The sequence below is a fragment of the Oncorhynchus nerka genome, linkage group LG28 (assembly GCF_034236695.1).
Source record: "Oncorhynchus nerka isolate Pitt River linkage group LG28, Oner_Uvic_2.0, whole genome shotgun sequence".
Taxonomy (NCBI): domain Eukaryota; kingdom Metazoa; phylum Chordata; class Actinopteri; order Salmoniformes; family Salmonidae; genus Oncorhynchus; species Oncorhynchus nerka.
Window position 1 is genome coordinate 77,846,338 of NC_088423.1, and position 27,574 is coordinate 77,873,911.

A 27,574-nucleotide genomic window follows, 5' to 3' on the forward strand; every position below is an offset into this window, starting at 1 on the left:
AATGACGGCAACACCAAGCTCACCAACGTCACTCAAGGTGCATAGCCAATCAGCTGTTGCGAAGGAAGAGGGGGCTTGTTTTTGAAAAGACGCGCTCGTCTTGGGAGAAAAAGTAGCGGTGGCTGTAACGTTACTTGCTAACAAGCCGCAAATGTGAGACAATTAGACTCTAAGGTAAGCTGTGGGTGTATTATCCTTCGCTCCAGAGCAAAAGTAATGTTTACGATGTATTTTACAACTCGCAGCACTTGCTGTTTTCGCTCGGAGGTGAGCTTATATGGCTCTTTGTGGACTGCTAATGTTAGCTAGCCACAACAAAGCACTACGGGCGACGAATACACGATACATTCAAGTCGCCCTGTTCTTTATGTAACAACATATTTGTATATGTTCACTGCTTAAAATGTAATGTTGTCGATTGCAAGTAGCTAGCTATGTTATTACATCTGGCCACGCCCAATTCCACAAAGCCTGGCCTCTGCGCCATTCCATTGGAGTATATCAGAAACATCTTTCACCTTGGAGTTTAGTCAGCTAAAGCATCTTCCTTTTGATCTCTCAACTAGATCAATACACAATAAGAAGAGTCATGGACGTGTGCAGCCATGTCAAAGTGGTTGTTCGTGTGCGGCCAACTAACGACAATGAGAAGTGCGAGAACTTCAGGAATGTGGTCCAAGTTGTGGACAACCACATGCTAATATTTGACCCCAAGGAACAGCAAATGACATCTTTCGGGGGACCAAGAGTTCGAAACAGAGATGTCAACAAGAGAGCCAATAAGGACCTGAAATTTGTCTTTGATAATGTTTTTGGGGAGGATTCTTCTCAGGTGGATATCTTTGAGAACACCACTAAAAGGATACTTGATGGAGTGTTGAATGGCTTTAACTGTACAGGTAATAAAATAGGCCTAAGCTTACTAATCTTTACAGGACTATACCATCTGATTAGTAGGCCTATGGCTATGTGCACATTGAGACAGACTTTGTGTAAACAGTGTTTCAAATAGCTTAATTTAAATGAATGTCATAGTACAGAGGCCCATTTTAGAAATAGTCATTAGTATGCTACAGTAGCCTATATCTTTGTACTCCATTTAGCAGTTAAATTCCAATACATTTGGTGTTACATTTAAACCTACCAAAATCTGATTTATTTTAATTTGGGTGGAAGTTTTGATCATGTTTATTTACTAATCCTTCTCTGAAATGTTGCAGTCTTTGCTTATGGCGCAACAGGAGCAGGCAAGACACACACCATGTTGGGCTCAAGCAATGACCCGGGTGTGATGTATCGCACCATGACGGAGCTCTTCAACCGTATGGATCAAGTCAAGGAAGAGAAAATATTTGATGTAGCATTTTCTTATCTTGAGGTAACTCTTTGATTTTGTCTGTCTGATTTTTCAATTAATAAATTTACACAGAATTCAAGGAAATATCTTCCTCCATCATACCTGGGAATTAAAGAAACAGATTTTATTAATGAACAATCAGGATTTAAATTGTCAATAGAAATCAGTCAAGTTTTTGTCATAACTGGTTTGCAGGTCTATAATGAGCAGATCCGGGACCTCTTGGCTAATGTGGGCCCTCTTGCAGTGAGGGAGGACCCCTCGAAAGGAGTGGTTATCCAAGGCCTTACTCTGCACCAGGTTAGTGATCAACAGGTTATTTGTTGTGTCTGTCAGGTGTGTTGTAGTTTTTCTTTTTTACATCTCTTTTTGATTTATGTGTTCTGGTTTTATTTGTTTAAAAGTATTCATGTGACCTCTTTTGTAGCCTAAGTCTGCTGAGCACATCCTTGAAGCTTTGGATTATGGCAATCGGAATAGAACGCAGCACCCCACTGACATGAATGCCACCTCGTCACGGTCCCATGCTGTATTTCAGGTAGGCTATCTCAATGGAGTGGCGTCATCTACCTTTCCTCCTTTACCAGACGTTGTGTCTGTCAGGTTTACCCACTGAAGTCACTGGACAGGTGAAGATGAAATTGTTGGTGTTCTTGCCCCACTAGATTTACTTGAAGCAACAGGACAGGACGGCTAGCCTTAATCCAAATGTCCGTGTGGCCAAAATGAGCCTGATTGACCTCGCTGGCTCCGAGCGAGCAAGTGCCACCAATGCAAAGGGAGCACGTCAACGGGAAGGCGCTAACATCAACCGTTCACTCCTTGCCCTGGGAAATGTCATCAACGCTCTGGCTGACCCTAAGGTATGTGTAAAGCATCTTGATTCATGTTTCTGATTGAATAGGACCTTAAATTATTCAAAGGAAATGTTTCTGCTCATAGAATACAATATAATTCATAATGCTGGTTGATCTTTTGACAATAAAACCCAGGGGCATTTCTGTGTGACTCGTAAACAATGTTGAGCAGGCCTTGGTGCTGCGTCCTCACCACTGAGAATACACAAACTTATGTCTAGATTTAACACTATGACAGGTGTGTCAAACTAATTTTTCCCTGGGGGCTGCATTCGGTGTTCGAAGTCCAGAGGGATGCACTGAAACTTCTATTTCCTTGCCATCAAACTTGGCTAAAGATAGTGCTCCATCTATCTATCTATCATTTTTGGAATTTTCAATGCTCCCAGATTGTCTGGCTTTCATTTTTGGGATTATAAGCGAGCTGGACACAGTCAAGAAACCGCATGAATGTAGGATCATTATCTTTTCTACACAGTTTCCATTTGGTTTAGTCATTTTAAACTATTGAATTCATTCCCCCACACACACACTTTTATCCAAAGCAACTTAGTCACGTGTGCATACATTTTATTTGTGGGTGGTCCCGGTAATTGAACCCACTACCCTGGTGTTACAACTGATTTCTTATGTTTATCCCGCCAGTGAATGGTGTTAGGGTTATACCTTGCTGTCATTCATTTTCTCTGCCAGTTGATTTCTGTGGTCACACTGCATTTTTTAAGATAATGTTTTTTCTTGTTGTGGATATTTAGGTTGGTCTAGTCTAATTTATTCTGTCTTCATTTTGTCTGTATTTTGTTTAATTGATTGCAATTTTACATCCTACTGGCAGTAATACTCCCCTGCTCAATCGTTGCCAGAAAAAAAGTGAGCAGCTCCCTGTGATTCAAGGAGCATTGCTTGGTCTGTTAGCAAGCCAAGTATTTGGGAAAATATTTCATTCCAGTTGCATACATTAACCTGTCACTGAGTCGTCTCGGTTTACCACTGTCCCTGGGGATTCCACAAGCAGGCCACTTGCATTTAGGAAATGCTGCACAAACATGCCACCACTGTACTGACATTTTTTGTTTTGTTTATTTTTATGGCACCGTTGTTCGCTTTAGGGAATGGCACCTTGATGTCCCAGCTTGGACTGGTCCCATGGCCATGAATTGCAGTTGCATATTTAGCCTTTGTGGTTTTCTCCATTGGCCCATTTCCTCTCTCTCAGGCTGTTACTCTGTACATTGTAAATCCTGCTCTGGCGAAAGACTCACTCTGCTTAATTGGGACAACCTCCTTTAAGCTGCAAACTTTAGGCTCCCATGGGATCAGCTGGAAATATAAGGGTTTCCTGGTTCCAGATGTAGGTTTCGGCCAGGGAGAACAGCTGGGCAGCCCCCAGCCCATTGCAGATCACTTTTCCTCTGCAAGTTCCTGGTAATTCCTGCCATTTGAATCTCCATGTGACTGTGACTCACCTGAACAGATGTAATGTACTCAAGACGCATGTGTGCCATTAGTGAAGCCAGGCTGAATTCAGACATAGCACATTCACACCAGCAGAAGATAATGTGCTTGGGCGTTTTTATGGAAACAAATAGCTACCGTCTGCCAATAAGAATGTGTATATACAAAACATTAAGAATACTGTCCTAATATATGCACCCCCCCATTTTGCTCTCAGAACAGCCTCAATTTGTCAGGGCATGGACTCTACAAGGTGTCGAAAGCGTTCCACGGGGATGCTGGCCCATGTTGACTCCAATGCTTCCCATAGTTGCTGGATGTTCTTTGGGTGGTGGACCATTCTTGATACACACTGGAAACTGTTGCGCATGTAAAACCCAGCCGTGTTGCAATTCTTGACACAAACTGGTGTGCCTGGCACCTACTACCATACCTCGTTCAAAGGCACCTAAATATTTTGCCTTGCCCAGTCACCCTTTGAATGGCACACATACACAATCCATCTCTCAATTGTCTCAAAGCTTAAAAATAATTATTTAACCTGTCTCATCACCTTCATCTACGCTGATTTGAAGTGGATTTAACAAGTCATCAATAAGGGATCATAGCTTTCACCTAGATTCACCTGGTCAGTCAGTCATGGAAAGAGCAGGTGTTCTTAATGTTTTGTACATTCAGTGTATTTGACTATTCTAAAATGCCCCCCTATACAGCCTTATTTGTGTGTTGTCACTGGGCATTTACTGTATGCCTTGAGTCCCAAAGGGTCATAGGACTGTGGTCAATTCCATTTTAACGCAAGCAAGTTGGAATTAATTGATATAAATAAATAAAAGTATTAATGTCCAGTGAGGTTTTTCAGACCTTTCCCCACCTCAAACCTGAATGTGTAGGCCTAACCATTTCCTGTTTTACACTTTTACTCTTCTCGGCTAATGTTGTTTTTTCTTTCTTTATTTTAGCAGACTAAGAAAGCCCACATACCATACAGGGACAGCAAGCTAACACGACTCCTTAAAGATTCTCTTGGCGGGAACTGCAGGACGGTCATGATCGCCAACATTAGCCCCTCCTCCAAATCTTATGACGACACCCACAACACACTGAAATACGCCAACAGGGCCAAAGAGATCAAATCATCGGTCAGTAAACTACTCACCCATCCCAACAATGTTATAGGATTTACTTAGGCCTCTTTGGCCGTGCTTTCCTTAGTGTACCTTCGTTTGTAATAAACTCTGTTTTTAAAAGCCAAAAATAAGTTCAGAGGTGGTTTTGACAGTGAAACTTATACTACATGGCATTTCTTACAATATTTCTGTTTGTAATGCCTCTCTTTCTCCCTCCATGCATTTTTACGTGCATCTACCTGTCCTTTAGCTCAAGAGTAATGTTGTCAGCTTGGACAGTCACATCGGCCAGTATGCAGTGATATGTGAGAGGCAGCGAGAAGAGGTAATATAAGATGAAGCACCCATCTCTACTACACAGGCTGGAGGCCTTTATGGTCAGAAAAGGTGTGGACATAAATTGTGAAATGTATCAATGGTTTATGCCATTTCAGATCGTTCAATTGAAGAAGAAGTTGAAAGAATATGAGGAGAGGAAGATGGACCCTCTTGTTCCTGGAGGCTCTAATACCATCTCCAGTCAGAACCAAACAGAGATTCACAAGTAAGCACTTATTTCTTGTGCCAATGTGCATGCAACAACCAAAAGGCAAAACTTGTATTTATATAGTAATACAAGTGAGTGTTTTTCTTTAAACTTGTACACTTTAATTGAAATCCATAGATAATTTATAATGTTGAGGGAAAAGTACTAAGCCCAAGGACCTGGTGGGTGGAGAGTTTGCTCTGCATTTTTGATAAGGGCAGCTGTGAGCCACGGAAATTAAGCTACACAATATATCGATATTAGCTAAAAATGTCCTTCCTTCAGTCCCCTCTGAGGGCTGCAGTGGCATCTGTTTAAAAAGGGAGAGAGTGTAGGGGGGCGGGGGGGGTGGAAAGCTGAATGAGTCTCATTCCCACGCATTTCATTCACCGGCATCAGAATTCACAACTCGCACAATGTGAGGCTCTGAAGAGAGGCAGCATGCTTCTCACACAATAAAAAATTCATCAGTCTGGCAAGGCCACGGCGGCTCCTACGTCACAGGGGTTACATTGGAGAGTGCAGTCACATCTCAGCGGCTGCTCTCCACTGTCTGTTTATTTATTTACCTGCATACCCCTCTTCCTTTACTATAATAAGACATTGTTGCAAGGCCTCTGCCTTATTAGGTAAAAGCTGCTGAGGGTGGTCCAGGGCAGCTGCCTGATTTGAACACTGTTCAACCTGTTGAGTTGTACAATAACATGACATTGGATTTTTACTTGAGGAAGGGCAAACACTGAAACCTTTTAAATTTTTATAAATATTTGCCCTCCATTATTAAGCAAAGACTCCATTTAACAATAACTGGCTGGTTGCCCCTTTTTCTGGACAGGGTGTCAGAGTCCCTACAGAGCATTTTCTCCAGCCGTACTCAGATCAGGAGGGAGCACCTTGTTCTGGAGCGCCAGCTGAAGGAGAACGAGTTACGTCAGCGCCACAGCGAGGAGTGCAACCAGCAGGCCCAGCTCTTCAGTGCCAAAGACAAGACTGAGAAGGTCTGTTAAAGGCCCTGCTTATCACCATGTTGTTTTAGCCAGAAAATGGTCCCAGAAGGAGCATGTCTTTTATGATGTACCAGTGATAGATGGATGTTTTAAAGTGCATACACTCCTTTGTCGTATCCCAATCTGACATGCTCTGTTGTTGAATAGGCCACCTGCAAGCACGAGCGCAAGCTGGCTTCCCTGCTCACACAGCAGCAGCACATCCGCAAGAGGCTGGAGGAGGCTGAGCTGCGCTTCCTTGAGAACAACGGCTTGCTGCACCGCGTGGAGAATGACATGAAGCTACTGGGACCGGACTCCCAGCCACCAGTGGTGAGGCAACTGCTGGAGGGGTCAGGAGATATGGTAGCTCTTGACCCAGGGGTGGTATTAGTGGTGTGATATATGGGTTATTTTGTTCATGTACTGGTAGGGGAAATGTAGAGGAAGATGGTCTCTCCAGGATTCCGTGATCATATTTTTTGTTGTTGTTGCTAAATCAACAATTCCCTGCATATTATATGAGGGCTTGCAAATTTGACAAATCACTGCACTATTTCTGCATAAAACAGTAAAAACATTGCAATGTTATCACACAGCTGACCCATCACCGCAGTACAAAAAGAGGGCTCACAATTTGATTTGAACTGCATTTGTCATATGCACCGAATACAACAGGTGTAGTCCTTACTGTGAAGTGCTTACTTACAATCCCTTAACCAACAATGCGGTTCAAGAAAGAGTAACACAATAAAATAACATTAAATAGGCTATATACGGGGCGGCAGGGTAGCCTAGTGGTTAGAGTGTTGGACTAGTAACCAGAAGGTTGCAAGTTCAAATCCCCGAGCTGACAAGGTACAAATTTGTCGTTCTGCCCCTGAACAGGCAGTTAACCCACTGTTCCTAGGCCGTCATTGAAAATAAGAATTTGTTCTTAACTGACTTGCCTAGTTAAATAAAGGTAAAATATATATATGCAGGGGCAAAGGTTAGTCCAGCTAATTTGTCCATGTAGGTAGGGGGAAAGTGACTGCATACAGTAGGAAATAGACAGTGAGTAGCAGCAGTGTAAAAACAAAAGGATGGGGGTAGGGGTCAGTCAATGTAAATAGTCCAGGTGGCCATTTTCTGAAATGTTGAGCAGTCTAATGGCTTGGGGGTAGAAGCTGTTAAGGAGCCTTTTGGACCAAGACGTGGAGCTCCGGTACTGCTTGCTGTGCAATAGCAGAGAGAACAGTCTATGACTTTGGTGACTGGAGTCTTGGACAATTTTTTGGGGGGGCCTTCCTCTGACACCGCCTAATATATGGGTCATGGATGGCAGGAAGCTTGGCCCCAGTGATGTACTGGGCCATGCTCACTACCCTCTGTAGCGCCTTCGGTCGGATGCCATGCAGCTCTCGATGGTGCAGCTGTAGAACTTTTTGAGGATCTGGGGACCCATGCCAACTCATTCTGTCTCCCGATGGGGAAAAGGCATTGTCGTGCCCTCTTTATGACTTTCTTGGTGTGTTTGGATCATGATAGTTTGTTGGGATTGCGGACACCAAGGAACTTGATACTCTTGACCAGATCCACTATAGCCCCGTCGATGTGAATGGGGTCCTGTTCGCCCTTCCTTTTCCTGTAGTCCACGATCAGCTACTTTGTCTTGCTCACGTTGAGGGAGAGGTGCTTGTCCTGGCACCACACTGCCATGTCTCTGACCTCCCTATAGGCTGGCCATCGTTGTAGTGATCTACCACTGTTGTGTCGTCGGAAAACTTAATGATGGTGTTGGATCACGCAGTCGGAGGTAAACAGGGAGAACAGGAGGGGACTAAGCACGCACCCTGAGGGGCCCCAGCGTTGAGGATCAGCTTGGCAGATGTGTTGTTGCCTATCCTTACCACCTGGGGGCGGCCCATTCGGAAGTCCAGGATCCAGTTGCAGAGGGAGATGTTTAGTCTTTTGGGTGAATTTTGGCCCATTTCTCCTGACAAAGCCGGTGTAACTGAGTTGGGTTTGTAGGCCTCCTTGCTCGCACGTGCTTTTTCAGTTCTGCCCAGAAATGTTCTATAGGATTGAGGTCAGGGCTTTGTGATGGCCACTCTAATACCTTGACTTTGTTGTCCTTAAGCTATTTTGCCACAACTTTGGAAGTATGCTTGGGGTCATTGTGCATTTGGAAGACCCATTTGTGACCAAGCTTTAACTTTCTGACTGATATTGCTTCAATGTATCCACATAATTTCCCTGCCTCATTGTGCCATCTATTTTGTGACGTGCACCAGTCCCTCCTGCAGAAAAGCACCCCGCAGCTTGATGCTGCCACCCCCTTGCTTCAAGGTTTGGATGGTGTTCTTTGGCTTGCAAGCATCCCCCTTTTTCCTACAAACATAACCATGGTCATTCTGGCCAAACTGTTCTATTTTTGTTTCATCAGACCAGACTACATTTCTCCAAAAAGTACGATCTTTGTCCCCATGTGTAGTTGCAAACCGTAGTCCGGCTTTTTTGTGACTGTTTTGGAGCAGTGCTCCTTGCTGAGCAGCCTTTCAGGTTATGTCGATATAGGACTTGTTTTTACTGTGGATATAGATACTTTAGTACCTGTTTCCTCCAGCATCTTCACAAGGTCCTTTGCTGTTGTTCTAGGATTGATTTGCACTTTTTGCACCAAAGTACGTTCATCTCTAGGAGACAGAACGCGTCTCCTTCCTGAGTGGTATGATGGCTGCGTGGTCCCAAGGTGTTTATACTTGCGTACTATTGTTTGTACAGATGAACACGGTACCTTCAGGCGTTTGGAAATTGCTCCCAAGGATGAACCAGACTTGTGGAGGTTTGGCTGATTTCTTTTAATTTTCCCATGATGTCAAGCAAAGAGGCACTGAGTTAAAGGTAGGCCTTGAAATACATCCACAGGTAGCTTCTAAAGCCATGACATAATTGTATGGAATTTTCCAAGCTGTTTAAAGGCACAGTCAACTTAGTGTATGCAAACTTCTGACCCACTGGAATTGTGATACAGTGAAATAACCTGTCTGTAAACAATTGTTGGAAAAATTACTTGTCCTCCACAAAGTAGATGTCCTAACCGACTTGCCAAAACTATAGTTTGTTAATAAATTTGTGGAGTGGTTGAGAAACGATTTTTAATGACTCCAACCTAAGTGTATGTAAACTTCCGACTTCAACTGTAGGTGTTCCTTTTGAGTCCGCAAAGAATTTCAATTTTAAACAATCATGCACATTTATATGGTTCAATCAAGCCACACGTCTCAACACATTTTTTTCCTTGTCAGTGCATTGTTTCCCGCAAATATCACAGAAAATCCTCACAAAATCCAGGAGGGATTGTGAAGATTTATTGACAATGCTGCTTAATTGTAAGCTACCTAAACTAAGCCTTCTTTTTGGTTGCTGACTCTCTGGATAAGATCCATATAATAAACTAATTGCTAATTATACATAGAAATGGTTCTACTTATAGTTAAGGTGAACTATCCCTTTTTAATATGTAATTTTTTCATCTCCCAGAGAGAATTGGGAACGCATCACAGGAAGTTAACTCTATGCTACTTTAAAAGTGTATATATACACTGCTCAAAAAAATAAAGGGAACACTTAAACAACACAAACGCATAAAGATCATTGATCCATTCACCTCAGTCATCCACCAGTGTACAAGAGCAATAAAATAAGCACAGTTCTAATTACCTGGAGAACAGATGGAAGAAAATAAACTGTCACAACAAGTTTGGACGTATTTGCAAAAAATAAATATATATACACTGCTCAAAAAAATAAAGGGAACACTAAAATAACACATCCTCGATCTGAATGAATGAAATATTCTTATTAAATACTTTTTTCTTTAGATAGTTGAATGTGCTGACAACAAAATCACACAAAAATTATCAATGGAAATCACACTTATGTGAAATCAAACTGTCCACTTGGGAAGCAACACTGATTGACAATGAATTTCACATGCTGTTGTGCAAATGGAATAGACAACAGGTGGAAATTATAGGCAATTAGCAAGACACCCCCAATAAAGGAGTGGTTCTGCAGGTGGTGACCACAGACCACTTCTCAGTTCCTATGCTTCCTGGCTGATGTTTTGGTCACTTTTGAATGCTGGCGGTGCTTTCACTCTAGTGGTAGCATGAGACTGAGTCTACAACCCGCACAAGTGGCTCAGGTAGTGCAGCTCATCCAGGATAGCACATCAATGCGAGCTGTGGCAAGAAGGTTTGCTGTGTCTGTCAGCGTAGTGTCCAGAGCATGGAGGCGCTACCAGGAGACAGGCCAGGAGACATGGAGGAGGCCGTAGGAGGGCAACAACCCAGCAGCAGGACCACTACCTCCGCCTTTGTGCAAGGAGGAGCACTGCCAGAGCCCTGCAAAATGACATCCAGCAGGCCACAAATGTGCATGTTTCTGACCGTTTCAGCAGACCGACTCCATGAGGGTGGTATGAGGGCCCGACGTCCACAGTTGGGGGTTGTGCTTACAGCCCAACACCGTGCAGGACGTTTGGAATTTGCCAGAGAATACCAAGATTGGCAAATTCGCCACTGGCGCCCTGTGCTCTTCACAGATGAAAGCAGGTTCACACTGAGCACATGTGACAGTCTGGAGATGCCGTGGAGAATGTTCTGCTGCCTGCAACATCCTCCAGCATGACCGGTTTGGCGGTGGGTCAGTCATGGTGTGGGGTGGCATTTCTTTGGGGGGCCGCACAGCCCTCCATGTGCTCACCTGAGGTAGCCTGACTGCCATTAGGTACCGAGATGAGATCCTCAGACCCCTTGTGAGACCATATGCTGGTGCGGTTAGCCCTGGGTTCCTCCTAATGCAAGACAATGCTAGACCTCATGTGGCTGGAGTGTGTCAGCAGTTCCTGCAAGAGGAAGGCATTGATGCTATGGACTGGCCCGCCTGTTCCCCAGACCTGAATCCAATTGAGCATATCTGGGACATCATTTCTCGCTCCATCCATCAACGCCACGTTGCACCACAGACTGTCCAGGAGTTGGTGGATGCTTTAGTCCAGGTCTGGGAGGAGATCCCTCAGGAGACCATCCGCCACCTCATCAGGAGCATGCCCAGGCGTTGTAGGGGGGTCATACAGGCACGTGGAGGCCACACACACTACTGAGCCTCATTTTGACTTGTTTTAAGGACATTACATCAAAGTTGGATCAGCCTGTAGTGTGGTTTTCCACTTTAATTTTGAGTGTGACTCCAAATCCAGACCTCCATGGGTTGATAAATTTGATTTCCATTGATAATTTTTGTGTGATTTTGTTGTCAGCACATTCAACTATCTAAAGAAAAAAGTATTTAATAAGAATATTTCATTCATTCAGATCTAGGATGTGTTCTTTTAGTGTTCCCTTTATTTTTTTGAGCAGTGTATATATATTTATTTATTTATTTATTTTTTGCAAATACGTCCAAACTTGTGACAGTTTATTTTCTTCCATCTGTTCTCCGGGTAATTAGAACTGTGCTTATTTTATTGCTCTTGTACACTGGTGGATGACTGAGGTGAATGGATCAATGATCTTTATGCGTCCCTCACACAGCCAGTTACCTAAAACCATGTAGATGTTTATTTTCTCTTTATCATCCCTCTTCTAGGAAGTGGCACAGAACAATGATTAATCCGCTTGTCAAATGTTCTCTCTGCTGTCGTTTCGTATACTCTTTTACGTCAGAGTTGGATGACAGCTTTTTTTTCTTACCCAGAAGACAGGTTCTCAGAGATGAAGCATGGCACAAAATAAACCCCTCAAGACTCATTGTCTTGTGCGTCACTGATGACTCCCTGCCAGCCTGTTCTCTAGCTGTGGTCAGGGCTACTCAATATGTTCCCTCGTGGTCATTTCACCAGCTCTTCCACTTTCCCCTTTCCCGTCCAGGTACTCCAGAAGGACCTTCGCTGCCACAGGCTCCAGCTACAGGTCGAGGACCTCAAGCAGCACATTGAGCAAATGACCCACCTCATCGGCATCCAGGACCAGGAGAACAAACAGACTAAAAAGTAGGTCATTTTTCTTTTTTAGTATTAAACACGTAATGTTGTCACCATACCAAAACTTGGACTTCCATACCGATATTCATTGTTGTATTTGATACTCTTCACCCCAGTGATACCACAGTGGAAAAATACCTCACTTACTGTGTAAAACATGTGGCCAAGCCAACGCTCCAGCTGGAAGCTACTGGGTGTGCAGGCTTTTGTTCCTGTTGAGCAGCTGATTGCTGGAGTCTGGTATACTACAGCAGGACTGGAACAAAAGCCTGGCATTGCGTGCCAGAGTTGAATCATCCACCTGTATCCACTGAAGACCGAGAGTAGAAATGCAGTGATGTTACTATAATATAGTCTTAAAGGGGTTTGTCAGACTTTTCAGACCTGTCAAGTAGACTTAAGTCAATCTGAGCCAATACTCCACAACATCTGTTGTACAGATATTGCCACATGTTTTAGAAGGAATCTTCAGGCCTCAAGCCTACATGAATGGGTAAATATGGTCAGGTAGATACAGACATATTAAGATGGGAATGATATGAAATAATATTTATGAAAATTGGAGTATGAGTCATGTGACTCACACTGTACTATGTGAGTATGAATGGCTGTGTGCCATCCATACCGGTGTCATACATTACCTCCAGAGAATGTACAGTGTCGTTGTTGGTTACTTATATGAATTAGTGAATAGAGACTATTAGTCTTTTGAATTACACTATACTAGGTGTTGCATACATGTGCAAAAAAATTCACTTTGGCAACTTTACACTATAGATTGTGATACTGACTCAACAGAACATCTTTTAAGCCTGAGTTTCTTGCTTTCTTCTGTTCAGAATGGTGCACATGCTGCTGCCTGCCTACAGCAGACAGTACTGGACGCTGAGGGGGTCGGGCCTGGTCACAGCTGCCGACGAGGCTGAGAACCAGGACCTGGAGCACCTGGTCCTCAGGGAGAGGGGTGTGGTGTGGGCCGATCAGGAGAAGGCCGGGGAGCAGAAGGACGAGGAGACCCAGGCTGAGGGTTCCAGGCTTAGGCCAGAGCTCGTACCTATCCTGTCATTTTCACACCTCATCTGTCCCCATCAAAACAGTCCCTGCAGTAGTAAGTCATGACTTCACATCTTATGTTGTTTTAAAAAAACGCAGACTTAGCTTCAACTCCCAGTGACAACGATGACATGTAATTTCCCCCTGAGGGGTAAACTACAAAGCTATTGACTTTCTGCTTCATTAAGAAAGCTGAAGTTCAATATGTGTTTTTGGTTGATGATTTAATTAGACCATGCCCATTCTTTCTAGAAAATCTAAATATATTTTGGCAAGTTAGCTGGCCATTGATCTTGCTTTGTAGTATACCCCCCTGGGTGACTGTTTAATCCTCTGATGTAGTGCTTTATTTTCAGGCCACCAGTGGCCATACAGCAATATCTGGTGGCCCTGGGCTATTGGGCTCTATTTACTGTTGATCATGGGAGCCTACACACACGGGAGCCACCATTCTCCAGGTCCTATCACACCCTGTATAACCCAGCACCAGTGCGCCATCAGGCCTCCTTTCATGACATTCAGCCCCTAGGAGACAATGGAGCGTGAACCAAAGCTGGCCAGCAATACTTAATTACTATGTTGCTGTCCATCATATGTCAGCAGGTGCACCCCGCACCTGTCCCCCTGTACCAGTCACATGCTTGTTTCCCTGTGTCTTTTATTTAGTATTTTTGGCCCTGTCCACTTGTGCTTGTAGTTGAGTGATATCCTGTAATTTGACCCTCCTTTCACAAGCCATGAGCACAAATGTATGATACCAGATCTCAATAGGTCCCGTCTGTTTGTTCTATTCCCTCTGTTTTCACCTTGCAATGACTATCCTGAAGACTACTGTTATTATATATTTAAAGCTACATTTAGTTAAATGCCCAGTGCAATCAAAACCTGATTTCCTGCATTTTATATATATATTTACACTATGAAATTGTAAAGATTATGATGCTGCCCATTTTTAGTTTAAGAAAAGACAGTCTAAAATGTCTGTGTTTTGGTGGGGTGGCATTTTGGCCTGCCTGGTGACATCACCAAGTGGTAAATTAGAAAACGTTCCAAACCTCTCTGCCAATAACAGCTAGTTTTCCCTTCTCCATTCAGACCACTCCCAGACAGTCCTAGAAAACTTCTTGCTTGAGAAATTGCGCTTGGCTAAGAAGCAATATTTGTTTATTTTTGACCATTTTTAATTGAAAACAATCACAGTAAGGTACTTAATTGTTACCCAGAAATGATTTCATATTTTGATTAAAAATGGCTGCATTGAACCTTTAACCCCTTACACTTGTGGGAATTGGATAGGGATAGAGCTAAATTTAAATGTTTCTTAAAGAAAAAATATGGAAATGCATAATCATGGTAGAAATTAGAAGGGAACAGTTAGGAGATTATGGAGAAATTATTAGACTAAAGGTGAGGCCAACCGTTCAGCTGACACAAGACTGAATCCAAACATTACACTGTTGATTTTATGAGCATTTTGAAATTTACAGTAATTTGCCACATTTGTTTTTTAACAATCTGGGACAAGTGGGTGAAATTTGAGCGCTTGTTCTATTGCCAACATGACTAGCAAAATGATCAAATGAGATCTTAGTGTTAGGCTTTCACAAAGCAATTCAGAGAAACCGATTGTAATTTTGATGCGCACGGAATGGATTCATGAGTAAATCCAAAATGCCTGGTTCGCGGCAAATTTTCTTCACAATACAACAAACAGGCTCATTTGTTCCGGACAACTCCGGGTATAACGCCATGTTATCTTGTAACTGTACATCAAACATAGTAATCATAAATATTGAGAATGTATATTACATAAGTTTTATGATATGGAAATGTGAAGTGCACATTAGGACTCATGGGTGTTGGGCTTGCTTGTATGCCATCAAAGCAGTATTTATTATAATCCTTAGCGTCACATCTTTCAAAATACATAGAGTCCTTGTAATTTACAGCATTTCCCTCACTCAGACAAAACATTTTCTAAAGTTGCCCAATTAGCAGGAGGGATTGGGGCAACTTCTTGTCGTGTGCGGTGCTCAAATTCAGAACGGCTGTCAGTCAAAACCCAGACAGAGCTGTGAAGTGAAGAGCCTGAGATCTGACGTCACGTATAGCATGTTACTGTACTGTTCCAATTTAAGAGCTTATCAATGTCCAAAGCTGACATTTTCAACCCATATACGGATACAAGTGTAAAGGGCTATCCATTTTTTAACCAGGCAAGTGTACAATCGCAGACGTTGCTACACAGTTCATGATGATTATTCACATTTACCACAGCCAAATGCTGAGGCACGATTGTGTCTGTTCTATTGATAACTGTGCAGGCTGAGCTGTGATGCTAGTCATGCTGTGTGTTGTGCTGATAACTGGGGGGGTGGCATGGTATTCATGAAGGAGGCGGTGTTGTTGAACATACTGTTGTCTGTCACTCAGGTGCTGAGAAACATAAGAGGAGAGTCTCGCTGCGCCTTCAACCCAATCCATCATCGAAAGGTAAACCTGTCTTTACTCTCCCTCAGGCCTGCTAACCTGGTCATTAATCTAACAGCTTGCCACATGGAATCCTTCATAGTGACAGTCCGAGGGGATCAAATATGTCCATCAAAGTCATCACTCCTGTGGTAAAAGCTCTGTTTCAGCTGTTAATTGTTCATCAGCAATTTCAGTTGTGATAAAACTGGTTTCAGAATTCACTAGTATAAACTTGGGGTGTTAACAGAGAAGGATTGTTTCAGAAGACCACAAGAACTGAAATGGTTAAAATAATGAACTGACAATATTAAACATCCCCTCTGTAGTGCTCAAACTGAAGTGAGAAATGAGTAATATTGATTTGTGGATTAACAGTGGTTTTTGTTTTATTCCCACTGATCACTGGTGTTTAGTGTAACAACAGGGGTGTCAAAGTCAAATGGACGGAGGGCCAAATAAAAAAATCAGCTACAAGACGAGGGCCGGACTGTTCGAATGTTCATTGAAAATTTTTTAAATGACGCATATAGTCTAGTGAACCTAATTGAACCTACTGAAAACCTAACAAATATATTACAATATGATCAGATAAATAAAGCAATATTTTCTTATGGCTCTGTCAGTAATCTTTAATTTTCAACAGACACAAAAGACAAATTTCCTTTATATAAATATCCCCATAACATGAACATTAAATGAAAGAAACCGGTATTCAAGGCACCATCAGTAGACTATATTTTCTATTTTAGCAAAAGTGGGCTAAATTTACTTCAAAGAAAAAACAATAATAGCAATTTTCTATCATCCACTCAACTGAAATATTTTTAAAATATAATTGGATTGAAATACAAAAAAATAAAGTGCAAAAATCTATTAATCAAAAACAACACTTTGTTTAAGGAGAAGTAACATGCAGTGAAAACAAATATGAAATTTTAACTTTTAAACTTGAACTGAGTAAAAACTCTAAATATGTGATTGCACAGTAATGTTCACTTGTTTGAGGTTGAGGGTGATACTTGGTGGTGTCCCATCTTTTCCACAAGTTCATCAATGTTCGGGGTAAGGCTCTGAGCTGAAGAAATCCTCAGAATTGAGTGGAGGTGTTCAGCAGTAAGTCGACTTCTGTGTGATGTTTTGTTCAGGTTCATCAAAGAAAACAGTTGTTCACACAGGTATGTGCTGCCAAACATAGACAACGTTTGAGCAGCCTGGATGCGCAGCTGGGGCATTGTGCCGGGAGGAAACGGGCGAACTCCGCAGCACCCACTGCCGCATATTTTGCCCTCAGTGCATCATTGCATTGGAGGTCAATCAACTCCATTTGGAGGTTTGGTGGTGAGCTTTCCACGTCAACAGCAAATGGGTTACCGAGCAGTTCCAACCTGCTTTTTGTGCTTCAAAGTCAGCAAATCGGCGAAGCGGCAAGCATACCTATTTTATCAGCCAACTGTGTGCTCGGAACGCACTGGTAGAGAGCTTCTCTTTCATGGTCTGGCAGCTGGGAAAGTGGCTCAAATTTTCTTTCCGCATCTGCGTCTCCCACAGAGTCAGTTTGGTTTTAAATGCCTTCACTGTACTGTACATATCAGAGATGACACGATCCCGACCCTGCAGCTGCAAGTTTATTGCATTCAGATGACTCGTAATGTCACACAGAAAAGCCATTTCACACAGAAACATTTCGTCTCGGAGTTGTGTTGTGTCTTTCCCTTTGCTGTCCAAGAACAGACAAATCTCCTCACGAAGCTCGAAACATCTTTGAAGCACCTTTCCCTGGCTTAGCCATCGCACCTCTGTGTGATAAGGCAAATCACCATGCTCCGTTTCTAACTCCGTCAGAAATGCCTTGAACTGGCGGTGATTCAAACCTTTGGCTCTGATAAAGTTAACTGTGCGCGTGATGATGCTCATTACATGCTCCATTTTCAAGGCTTTACCGCACAACGCTTCCTGGTGTATGATACAATGATAAGCTGTCAGCTCACCTGTCGCGTTTTCCTCTTGCATCTTTTCCCGTATCTTCGCCACCAGTCCGCTCCTGTGTCCACACATCGCAGGTGCTCCGTCGGTTGTCAAACCCACGAGTTTTTCCCAAGGCAGCTCCATCTCATTTACACATCTTGACACCTCTTCATACAAATCATGCCCCGTAGTTGTGCCATGCATAGGACGTAAAGCCAAAAACTCCTCTGTCACGCTTAGGTTGGAGTCCACTCCGCGGATGAAAATTGACAACTGGGCAATGTCAGAAATGTCGGTGCTCTCATCCACAGCCAAGGAATATGCAATAAAATCTTTTCCCTTTTTCACAAGCTGCTCTTTTAGATTGATGGACAACTGGTCTACTCTCTCGGCAATGGTGTTTCTGCTCAGACTCACATTTAAAAAGAGTTGCCTTTTTCTGGGCAAACTTCGTCACAAACTTTAATCATGCAGTTTTTGATGAAATCCCCTCCGTAAATGGCCGGGCTGATTTAGCGATCTCTTCTGCCAAAATAAAACTGGCCTTGACAGCAGCCTGGCCTTGTGATTTGGCTTTTTTGAACAGAGCCTGTCGAGATTTGAGGCCTCGTTTTAATTCCTCTGCCTTTTTGTAGCCTTTGTTCCATGTCCATATTCTTGTTTTTGTCCGCGTGTTTCGTTTCATAATGTCGTCTCAGATTATACTCTTTCAGTACCGCCACACTTTCTCCACACAGAAGACACACAGGTTTTCCAGCTACCTTCGTGAACATATACTCCGACTCCCACCTTGTTTGAAACCCCCGGTTCTCAGTATCCACCTTCCGTTTTGCCATTTTTGATGGGTATCTGAAAGTTAATTTTACTGTGATGCTGACGACTGCTGTGCCAATAAATATTGAAATGAAGCAGCCTACTGCTCGGTGCGTCACCTTTGCATTGTGGGAAATGTAGTATTGGTGCGTGTAAAAGATCTGCGGGCTGCCGGCTTGCTGCGGGCCGGTTCTAATAATAAATCAAGATCATCCCAGGGGCCGTAAAAAACCTTCTTGCGGGCCGGATGTGGCCCGCGGGCCTTGACTCTGACATATGTGTGTAACAACTTCATTTCCCTTCTGCCATCCTCGAGATGATGGGATATCAATTGGCACTTCAACTGATTCTTAAACGAGGAAAAATAAAATAGGCAAACTGTTACAGAAACTTAAAAGTATTCCGACATGAAATAGAATGTGATTTCCAGTTGTGCAGCACTGCAGACTTTCTGGTCTGGAACTAAAGATATTTAGTGAAAATGAAATGACACTCGAGACCCCTTTAGAGAAAGAAAAGGACTGGGAAAACCTTTAGGGAAGTACAATAAGGAAGTATGTGAAATATGGCCGTCCAAATTGTCTGTAATGATATTTTCTGCTGAACAGATGTTCTACACTTGATTGAAACACATTGTGGGAAACGTCGGCTACATTTTTAAAGAAAACAACACCAGACGACCACAGCGCAACAGGAAATGGCTTTAAAAACACTTTTTACTAGGGCTGGCACAATTACTGTTTAACCATCATGAAAATAAAATAACCCTCGTAAGTTTTAACTTTTTTTTGTGGAACGGCTGGCTGAAGACGGGACGGCCAGACATTTGTACGGTTGAGTCTGTTTCTACGGTAACATGGACTGTTAACAATGTGAGAACTTTACTCCTTGCTGAAACAAGCAAGGTGTTGTAGCAAACAGGCAGCAGAACATGCAGTCAGGAGCAGAGCAGAGGAGATGTGTGTATTTTATTTAGCTATTTGAGCTGTAATAACGGTGACCACGGTCATTTGGCTGACCAATAACCGTCATCCAAAATTCCATGATCGTCACAGCCCTTTTCCTTTTTTTTTGCGTGTCTTATCTACTTCAGAGTGGCTTTTTGTGATTGTGCATTACATGAATGGCCTTAAGGGTTTATCATAGTCCAAAACCAGTACACATTTGCACTGTAGTGTTCTAGAATATTGCACCGTTGGCTTTCATACTTTTCTCATTCTGAGCGCACCTCAAGCAGTTTCGCCAACTGTCAAATCTTTCAAATGAGTAGAGGACGCGTACCAGACCAGAAAGTTGGTTGGGAATTGTGGGGCGGTGTGTGTTCGGGCTTTGTGTCCCCAGCAGATGGTCTCAGATTCAGGTAGCTATGTCACAATGGGACGCTGGACTATCGCTTCTGTGTCTGTGGACTATGATTTAAACTTTAGATATTAAATAAGATATTGTCCAAGTCATGTTACCTGTTTAGTGTGAAATCCTTGTTTTATAATGTGTTTGTGCAACTAGTATCAGCGCTTGATAATGATTGAGTATGGAGATCCTCCCTCTTCCCACCTTCTCATTACAGCACCATCTCTAAGTGGATACGAGGGCAAGTGACCCTCTCAATAGGGTTCTGCACCCCACCAGTCCAATGCCTTGCACCCATCAGCACAGGATGGCCCACACAATTTCAATCACTCTTCTCTCTCTCTCTCAACGTCATTCTGTGCCAGTCTTACTTTTTCCTGCTCGATCACTCTCTCCCTCCTTGCCCCCCTCCCCTCCATATTTTGTACTCAGTCAATCCAGCATCCAGCCCTCCCAACCCAGGCTGCTCAAACCTCATTCATGAAAATGCAAATTCACTGCAGGGAAAAGAAGGTAGGCAAGGCAAGCGTAAACGCCCCTTCCCCGTCTGCGATAAAGAGGGAGGCAGCAGCCAAGCGACCCTAATACTGTGCGGTCTCCACCAGAAATAGCACCTCATGCATGTATTAATCCTACAAGCCAAAAATATGTGATTGAAAGAACTTGGCTGCCATTTATTGCCGGGCCAGATCTCCATCAGAAACGGTACCATTTATCACTGTCCCCTCATCCTGCCTTGCTATCTGAGGTGTGACTCAAATTTCCTAAATATTGCTTTCTGCTCTTCGTATGAATAAATAGGTCCATTAATCTTCCATATCCCCCCTCCCTTTTATGATACACAAGTATGTTGTTAAAAAATGTGAGCATTGTCACTTAAAAGCTTCTACATTAAACAATTTAGTTGGTTGTTCTATTTTGTCTGTGCGGGGGTGGGTAGGAAAATTGATATGTCAAATCCACCACCACACAGTTCACATTTCTGGGAATTGCCTCCTCCTCAGTAAAATGTAGTAGGTAGGAAGCGGCGTCACAGGGCTGTGGTCAGCAGCATGTAAATGATGCAGCCGCAGTGTCTCACTGCAACAAGTGAATCTGCCTCCTCGTGCTCTGATGCAACGTGCTCTCCACTTTTACTCTTCCACACCAGCCATTTAGCCTCGAACAACCCTGCTTACGTATGTTCTTTAGGTGACAATCATCATTCTCAGCCAGGTTTTATCATAGTCTTCCTATTCTCGAAAAACATATTTATTCATGTTAATACGTTTTAAGCTCTTATTACAGAATGAAATCCCAAAGTTCTATTCATAACATTTTGGCCGGTTAACGGAAGACACGTTTTCTATTAAAACGACTTTGGTGTATATTAAAAATGTATTGTGTAGCCTATATCAATTATTCCCATTTAATCAGTTGTATGTAAAGTTAGTTGTATCTTAGTCTTGATCAAATGACCAATAATTAACAGTATGTCGTGTGTATGACTCATCCTCACTGATGACTAATATGGTGATCCATTCAGTGTAGCTGTATCCTTTGTAGGACAGGTTGCTAAGCGTGTGAGTCATCAATTATGGCTAGTGATTGTGAACCACTTATACCATGGAATAACTTATCCTATGTCCACTCCTGCTTTGTCGGCCATAAGTTGTTTTCCCTCATTCCTTGCTTTGTGTTCCATAAGGATTTTATGTGGCCTTGTTATGTTTCCTTGATTGGTTAAAGTTCAAATGCAGCAGATTTTTATCTCTGTATCAAATAATTTCTGGATAACGATTAAGTCATCTTACTGTGATTGTATTCCATAAATGTCAAAAAGAAGCAAAAATGGCTTCTTAGCAAAGAGTAATTTCTCAAGCAAGAATTGTTCTAGGAGTGGTCTGAGTGGGGAGGGGAAAACTAGCTGTTATTGGCAGTGGTTTGGAACTCTTATTGGTCCATTAACTAGTTTACCGCCTGGCGACGTCACAGGGCAGGCCAAAACTCCATCCCACCAAAACAGGCTTACATTTTTGTCTTTTCAAACAGCTGTTATTAAACAGTTATTCCAACCTCGTGGTGTGGAAATATACACTGAGTTTACAAAACCTAATGAACACTGACCAGACTGACTAGGTGAATCCAGGTGAAAGCTATAGTCCCTTATTGAATCCACTTCAATCACTGTAGATGAATGGGATTAGACCGGTTAAAGAAGGATTTATGAGACAATTGAGACATGGCTTGTGTATCTGTGCCATTGGGGGTGAATAGGCCAGATAAAAGATTTAAGTGCCTTTAAACAGGGTACGTTAGTAGGTGCCAGGCACACCGGTTTGTGTCAAGAACTGCAACGCTGCTGGGTTTTTCACACTCAACAGTTTCCCGTGTGTATCAAGAATGGTCCACCACCCAAAGGACATCAAGCCAACTTGACACAACTGTGGGAAGCATTGGAGTCAACATGGGCCAGCATCCCTGTGGAACGCATTCAGCACCTTGTGGAGTCTGTGCCCTGACTAATTGAGGCAGTTCTGAGGGCTTTAAGTCTTGGTTTCTTTGAAACATCGAATTATATTTTTATTTTGCCTCATTTGATTCCTTTTCTTCTTTCTCCTACTTAGCCATCTTCCATGTCACAGTAGCAGGGCTTGTCGGGACTGGTGAAACTCAATTTGTGAGCATGAATGTGTCCCGGCCCTTACTCCCTTACACCTCTGATTAATGTCTGCACTGTGTAAAGGTCACCAGGTTCACTTTCTTTGGCTACCTCTACACTTCTCCAACTGCCAAAAGATGAGAACCCATATTAGGCCTACTGCAGACATGGACTTCTCCTTTCAGTATTTTACAGAGAGGTTATTCCTTCATCTTTCAATGGTGGTGATACTGTCTTTTTATACCGGTGCCACCTAAGATCTATTCAGATGTGATTTCTTTTCTTAAAATATGAGTATGGTGCTTCAACACAGATGGTAAGGCCATACAGGGGTTAAAGTTCTCTAGGAGGGTGACTATTTGGGGTGTTAAAATAAAAACACTCCAGACCATACTTGAATGTCTAAGACTAGATAGAACGTATGTGAAAAATTGTAATGGACATATCTATTTTCAAATAACTGCCCTTTTTCATGACTGCAAATCTATTTTTGACAAACATATCGGTCATAAAAAAATCTGTGTAGCACTCTGAATTTCGACATCCCAATGTGGACCTCGAGGCAAAACGTTTTCCTGCCAATCTAAGATCGACTCCAGTTCCAGTCATGGGATATAAAATAAACTTTCATCCCTGGGCCATGTATGACATTTCTATGTCAAACTACTGCCATGTTGTTAGTGAATACCCACATGCTGAAGCCGACAGCCTACTGTGATTTAGACTGGATAATGCATTCTTATCTTGCACTTGAGCTCAAACTAGTAAACTAAGTAGCAAGACCTCACCAACCACTAACAAAGTGTTCTGGCTGAACAGGATGAACCCTGAACCCTCTTCAGGAAGAAGCTTATAGAACGCCCCCATATAAATGTGTGTAGAACAGATGTGACTGTCAAGTAAAACATGGAACCCTTTACGTTTTTATAACCGCAACATTCCAAAGGTCTTACCTCACTGAATACTTCCATGTAAGTGCTTGGTGGAGGATGTTTATGATTTTTTTCAATTCCATTTGACCTCTCAATTCATTAAGTGATTTGTAGAGTTAGGCCAGAATTGAAAAATATCCCCTTGTCAATTCGCAGTACATGGATTGGACTATATTGAAATGGAATTGACCTTGATGAAGTGTGTTGTGTAACTTGATAGCAATTTATTTGATCATGTATAGGCTTAAATTTCTTTGGCTTCTTCATAAAAAAGAAATCCTATTGATGTTGTTTTCTAGGCCCAGCGGCCCAGGTGACAGTGATTGAACCAATTCCCAAGAAACCTACCAGGAGGAAGCTGGCAGTGTCTCCACCAAACCCTGGGAGTGTTGTCTCCGCCTCAGCGCAGGTTCCCATGGTCCTCCAGGAGGTTTTAAGACAGGAGGGGATGTTTCCACTGCTCTACACTCCAGAGGCCAGCAGTACACTCAACAGGCCTTCACTCCTGCCTCTCCAGCACTCTGCAGTCAATGACCCCAACATGACATTTGACATTGAAGATGAAGACAATGAAGCAGCTCTTGCCAATGCTACCGCCATCCTTTACCAATGTAGCCCCAATCATCAGGCTGAGACTTCGTGCCCCTTGAGTCCAAGCCAACAGCAGGCTCCCCGTGCCAATGACATGAGCAAACCCCCCAAAAGGTGTCAAAGATGGTCATCATACTCTGGCATTTCAACAGTCCAGTTTAATATTAGCTGCTGAACAACGTAAAACAGTGCATACATTCATATATTTTCAGAGAAAGTCTTAATCTATCTTTTTTTTTTGCCTCTTACTATTACAACGATTCATAATTTTATTTTACACATTTTGTCCCAGGAGACAGACTGGCAGAAATTGTATTCGGGTTCGAGCCCGTCCAAGTACTTATTTCTAAACGTTGAGCTGCCTTGTCTTTTAAGTTTTAGGTACGAGCAAGTGGCAGTGAGAGAGCTCAGAATTGTCTAATATAACAGAGTGCGGTACTCATTCCAGTCTGTTTATATGTTTTGGTCACATGTCAGAGACTGTTCAAATATTGAGAAGGAAAGTGACATTGCCTGACTTGTTGTTTCCCGCAGACTGGAGATACCATCTCTGTTGGACATCCGACGTGGCAAGACCTACATGGCCATGACTTCGGCTGCGCAGGGCAAACGCAAAATAAACTGGTAGGTGTGGTTGTGACATACTCAAAATAAGTTGTTCTTAGTGAAGGATCAGCGAAGGAAGTGTTGTGCTGCTCAGATATTAATGTATTTCATCTCTTGTGTTTCCATCTCCCCCTGTAGCAGCAGCAGAGAGCAGGAAATCATTTCAGCACCCAAGCGCATAAAGCAGGACCCCACAGTAGTAGCAAGCAGACCACTAAGAGTGCGTCGTTTTGCTGGTGAGTGCAACAATACCAGTGTTTCTCCCCTGAAGTGACAGAGGGAAACAGTGTAGTTTGCTTTCATTCACTATTTATAAAATATATTCATGTGTGGCTTTTCCCCCCTCTAAAATCCCCATGTTCATTTCAATTAGTGGTGCTTACACGCAGAGCTTATGCCTACATCTGTCAGCTGCAACACAAAGTTCAGGGCAGGGCCAGAATATGCTTTTTTATATGCCTGTTATGAAGGACACAAGCTTTTAGAAAACCAAGCTGTTTTTAAATCTACAATGAAGGCGCTTGTCTGCCTGTTACGTATGGCGTGTATTTTATGTTGAAGGGTTTTGTTTGGCTTTTGGACAACTGCAGAATTTGGTTTCTCATCAGATTGCATACTTTTGATGTGATGTGTTTTAGACAGCAATTTGTTTTATTATTCCATTTTTGTAATTTAAAATAACCAACTTTTTTATGATGGGATTTTTCACACTGCAAAGGAAAAACATTTCATTTAGAGCCCCCGTCTCTATGGAGAGCTTCATCTAAGCATTGTGTTTCTCCTTAGGGTCAGAGGAGAACGAGCCCAGAAGAGTTATGAGGAGTGTTTCTGAGGGGAATCTCCACCTCATGGATGTTCAGAGGAAAAAGTCCATATTCTATAAAACCTCCCAGAAATTCAAGAGTGTGACAAAGAGGATGTGAGACCTGCTTTTGACCAGATGTTGCTGATGTCGTGTAGATATTGGGGAATTGTATGTAGCTATGGAGAGAGAAATTAAGTCCTATGGATTTCTTGAATCGTTTTTGCTTGAATTGTGTATGATTCTGAAGTTGTTCTTTGTTTTATTTTTGGTTGTAGAATTAATGTTTTTACATGATTTCCTACATTAACATTTGTTGTACCAATAATTTGTTATTTAGTAATAAAATGTTTAACTAATGTATGTGGATGGTTTTTACCATGAATAATTCAACTCTTCCAATCTTTTTTTTTCTTGAATGGTTCATTTCTGAGCTTTTCGCTGTTTACTGTACATATATTTCCTTTCAATGTAAAATTGAACGGAGGGGGTAGATTGACTTATCAGACATGCTGTTTTACTGTCAAGTCATGTGGCAATGCATGTGAATGCTGTTGACATGGAGACTTGTGATGTTCGTTCATTCTGCTTGTAACCCATCTGTATAGGGAAACTCATTCACCTGTGGAACTTTTTTCACTGTTCTATATCAGGCTACACATAAACATAAATGAAGGCTCATAAAATATTGTTAAAGTTGAACCGTGTTAAGAATTCCTACTCAGAGCTGTATTGAGCCCCATCTAGTTGCCACTCTAAAGTAAATACATGTTGTTTTCTACCAGCTATAACAATAGGTGTTGGGTAGCCTAGTGGTTAAGAGCATTGGACTAGTAACCAGAAGGTTGCAAGTTCAAACCCCCGAGCTGACAAGGTACAAATCTGTCGTTCTGCCCCTGAACAGGCAGTTAACCCACTGTTCCTAGGCCGTCATTGAAAATAAGAATTTGTTCTTAACTGACTTGCCTAGTAAAATAAAGGTCAAATAAAATGAAAGGTGTTGTACATGCACTTTGATACCAGCTCCCTTTTGTAATGGCTGTATATATCTTCAGAGAGAAACAATCAGACTTACATTATGTCTGGAAAGAAGCCAACTCGTCACTTTGAATTCAGTCTTTCTGTTGCACAGCATCCAATGTTGATCTTTATTTTTAGCCAGGAAGCTCAATGCCAGGTGCGCAGCCCTGCCCCCGCCCCATACACACACCGCTTTTTCTGTAACTGGTCTACACACAATTCCCCATAATGTCAAAAAGGAATTATGTTTACAAATTAATTAATGAAAAGCTTATGGTAAGCCTAAATAAGTTCAGGAGTAAAAATGTGCTCAATAAGTTGCATGGACTCTGTGCAATAAGTGTTTTTACCATTTTTAATTGAGTACCACATCTCTGTGACCCACACACAAATCTCTGTAAGATCCCTCAGTCGAGCAGTGAATTTCAAGCACAAAAAAGAGGGTGGTTTTCCAATGGTTCACCAAGAAGGGCAACTAGTGGTAGATGGGTAAAAAATAAAACCGTGACATGAATATCTGTTTGAGCATGTTGAAGTTATTAATTACACTTTGGATGGTATATCAATACACCCAGTCACTACAAAGATGCATGCACCCTTCCTAATTCAGATGCTGGAGAGGAATGAAACCACAGAGATTTCACCATGAGGCCAATGGTGATTTTAAAACAGTTTAATGGCTGTGATAGAAGATGACTGAGGATGGCGCAACAACATTAGTTACCCCACAATACTAACATAAATGAGAATGAATAGAATACAAAAATTCAGAAACTTGCAGCCTGTTTGCAATAAGCCAATAAAATACTGCAAAGTAATTAACTCCTGAATACAAAGTGTTATGTTTGGGTTAAATCCATCACCTCACTGAGTACCACTTCATATGTTCAATTATGATGGTGTCTGCATCATGTTATGGGTATGCTTGTCTTCGGCAAAGACTAGGGAGTTTTTTGTGATATAAGAAATAGAATAGAGCTAAGCACA

The 27,574-nt window shown here is 42.4% G+C and overlaps 1 protein-coding gene across 2 annotated transcripts; it reads left to right on the forward strand.

Moving 5' to 3' along the window:
• Positions 1–44: 44 nt before the first annotated feature.
• Positions 45–25,926, forward strand: LOC115112766 (kinesin-like protein KIF18A). 2 transcript variants are annotated; one of them, XM_065013134.1, is made up of 18 exons: positions 45–174; positions 567–899; positions 1,221–1,378; positions 1,553–1,657; positions 1,785–1,895; positions 2,023–2,220; positions 4,635–4,811; positions 5,050–5,124; positions 5,234–5,343; positions 6,161–6,323; positions 6,480–6,644; positions 12,230–12,351; positions 13,182–13,450; positions 15,829–15,888; positions 23,868–24,273; positions 24,694–24,783; positions 24,904–25,001; positions 25,552–25,926. In XM_065013134.1, the coding sequence occupies exons 2-18, from the start codon at positions 590–592 to the stop codon at positions 25,686–25,688; spliced, it is 2,754 nt and encodes a 917-aa protein (XP_064869206.1). In that variant the 5' UTR covers positions 45–174; positions 567–589; the 3' UTR covers positions 25,689–25,926. The 2 variants fall into 2 exon arrangements, with proteins under 2 accessions (XP_064869206.1, XP_064869205.1); XM_065013133.1 differs by having other exon boundaries at positions 47–174; positions 4,632–4,811.
• The last annotated feature ends 1,648 nt before the right edge of the window (positions 25,927–27,574 follow it).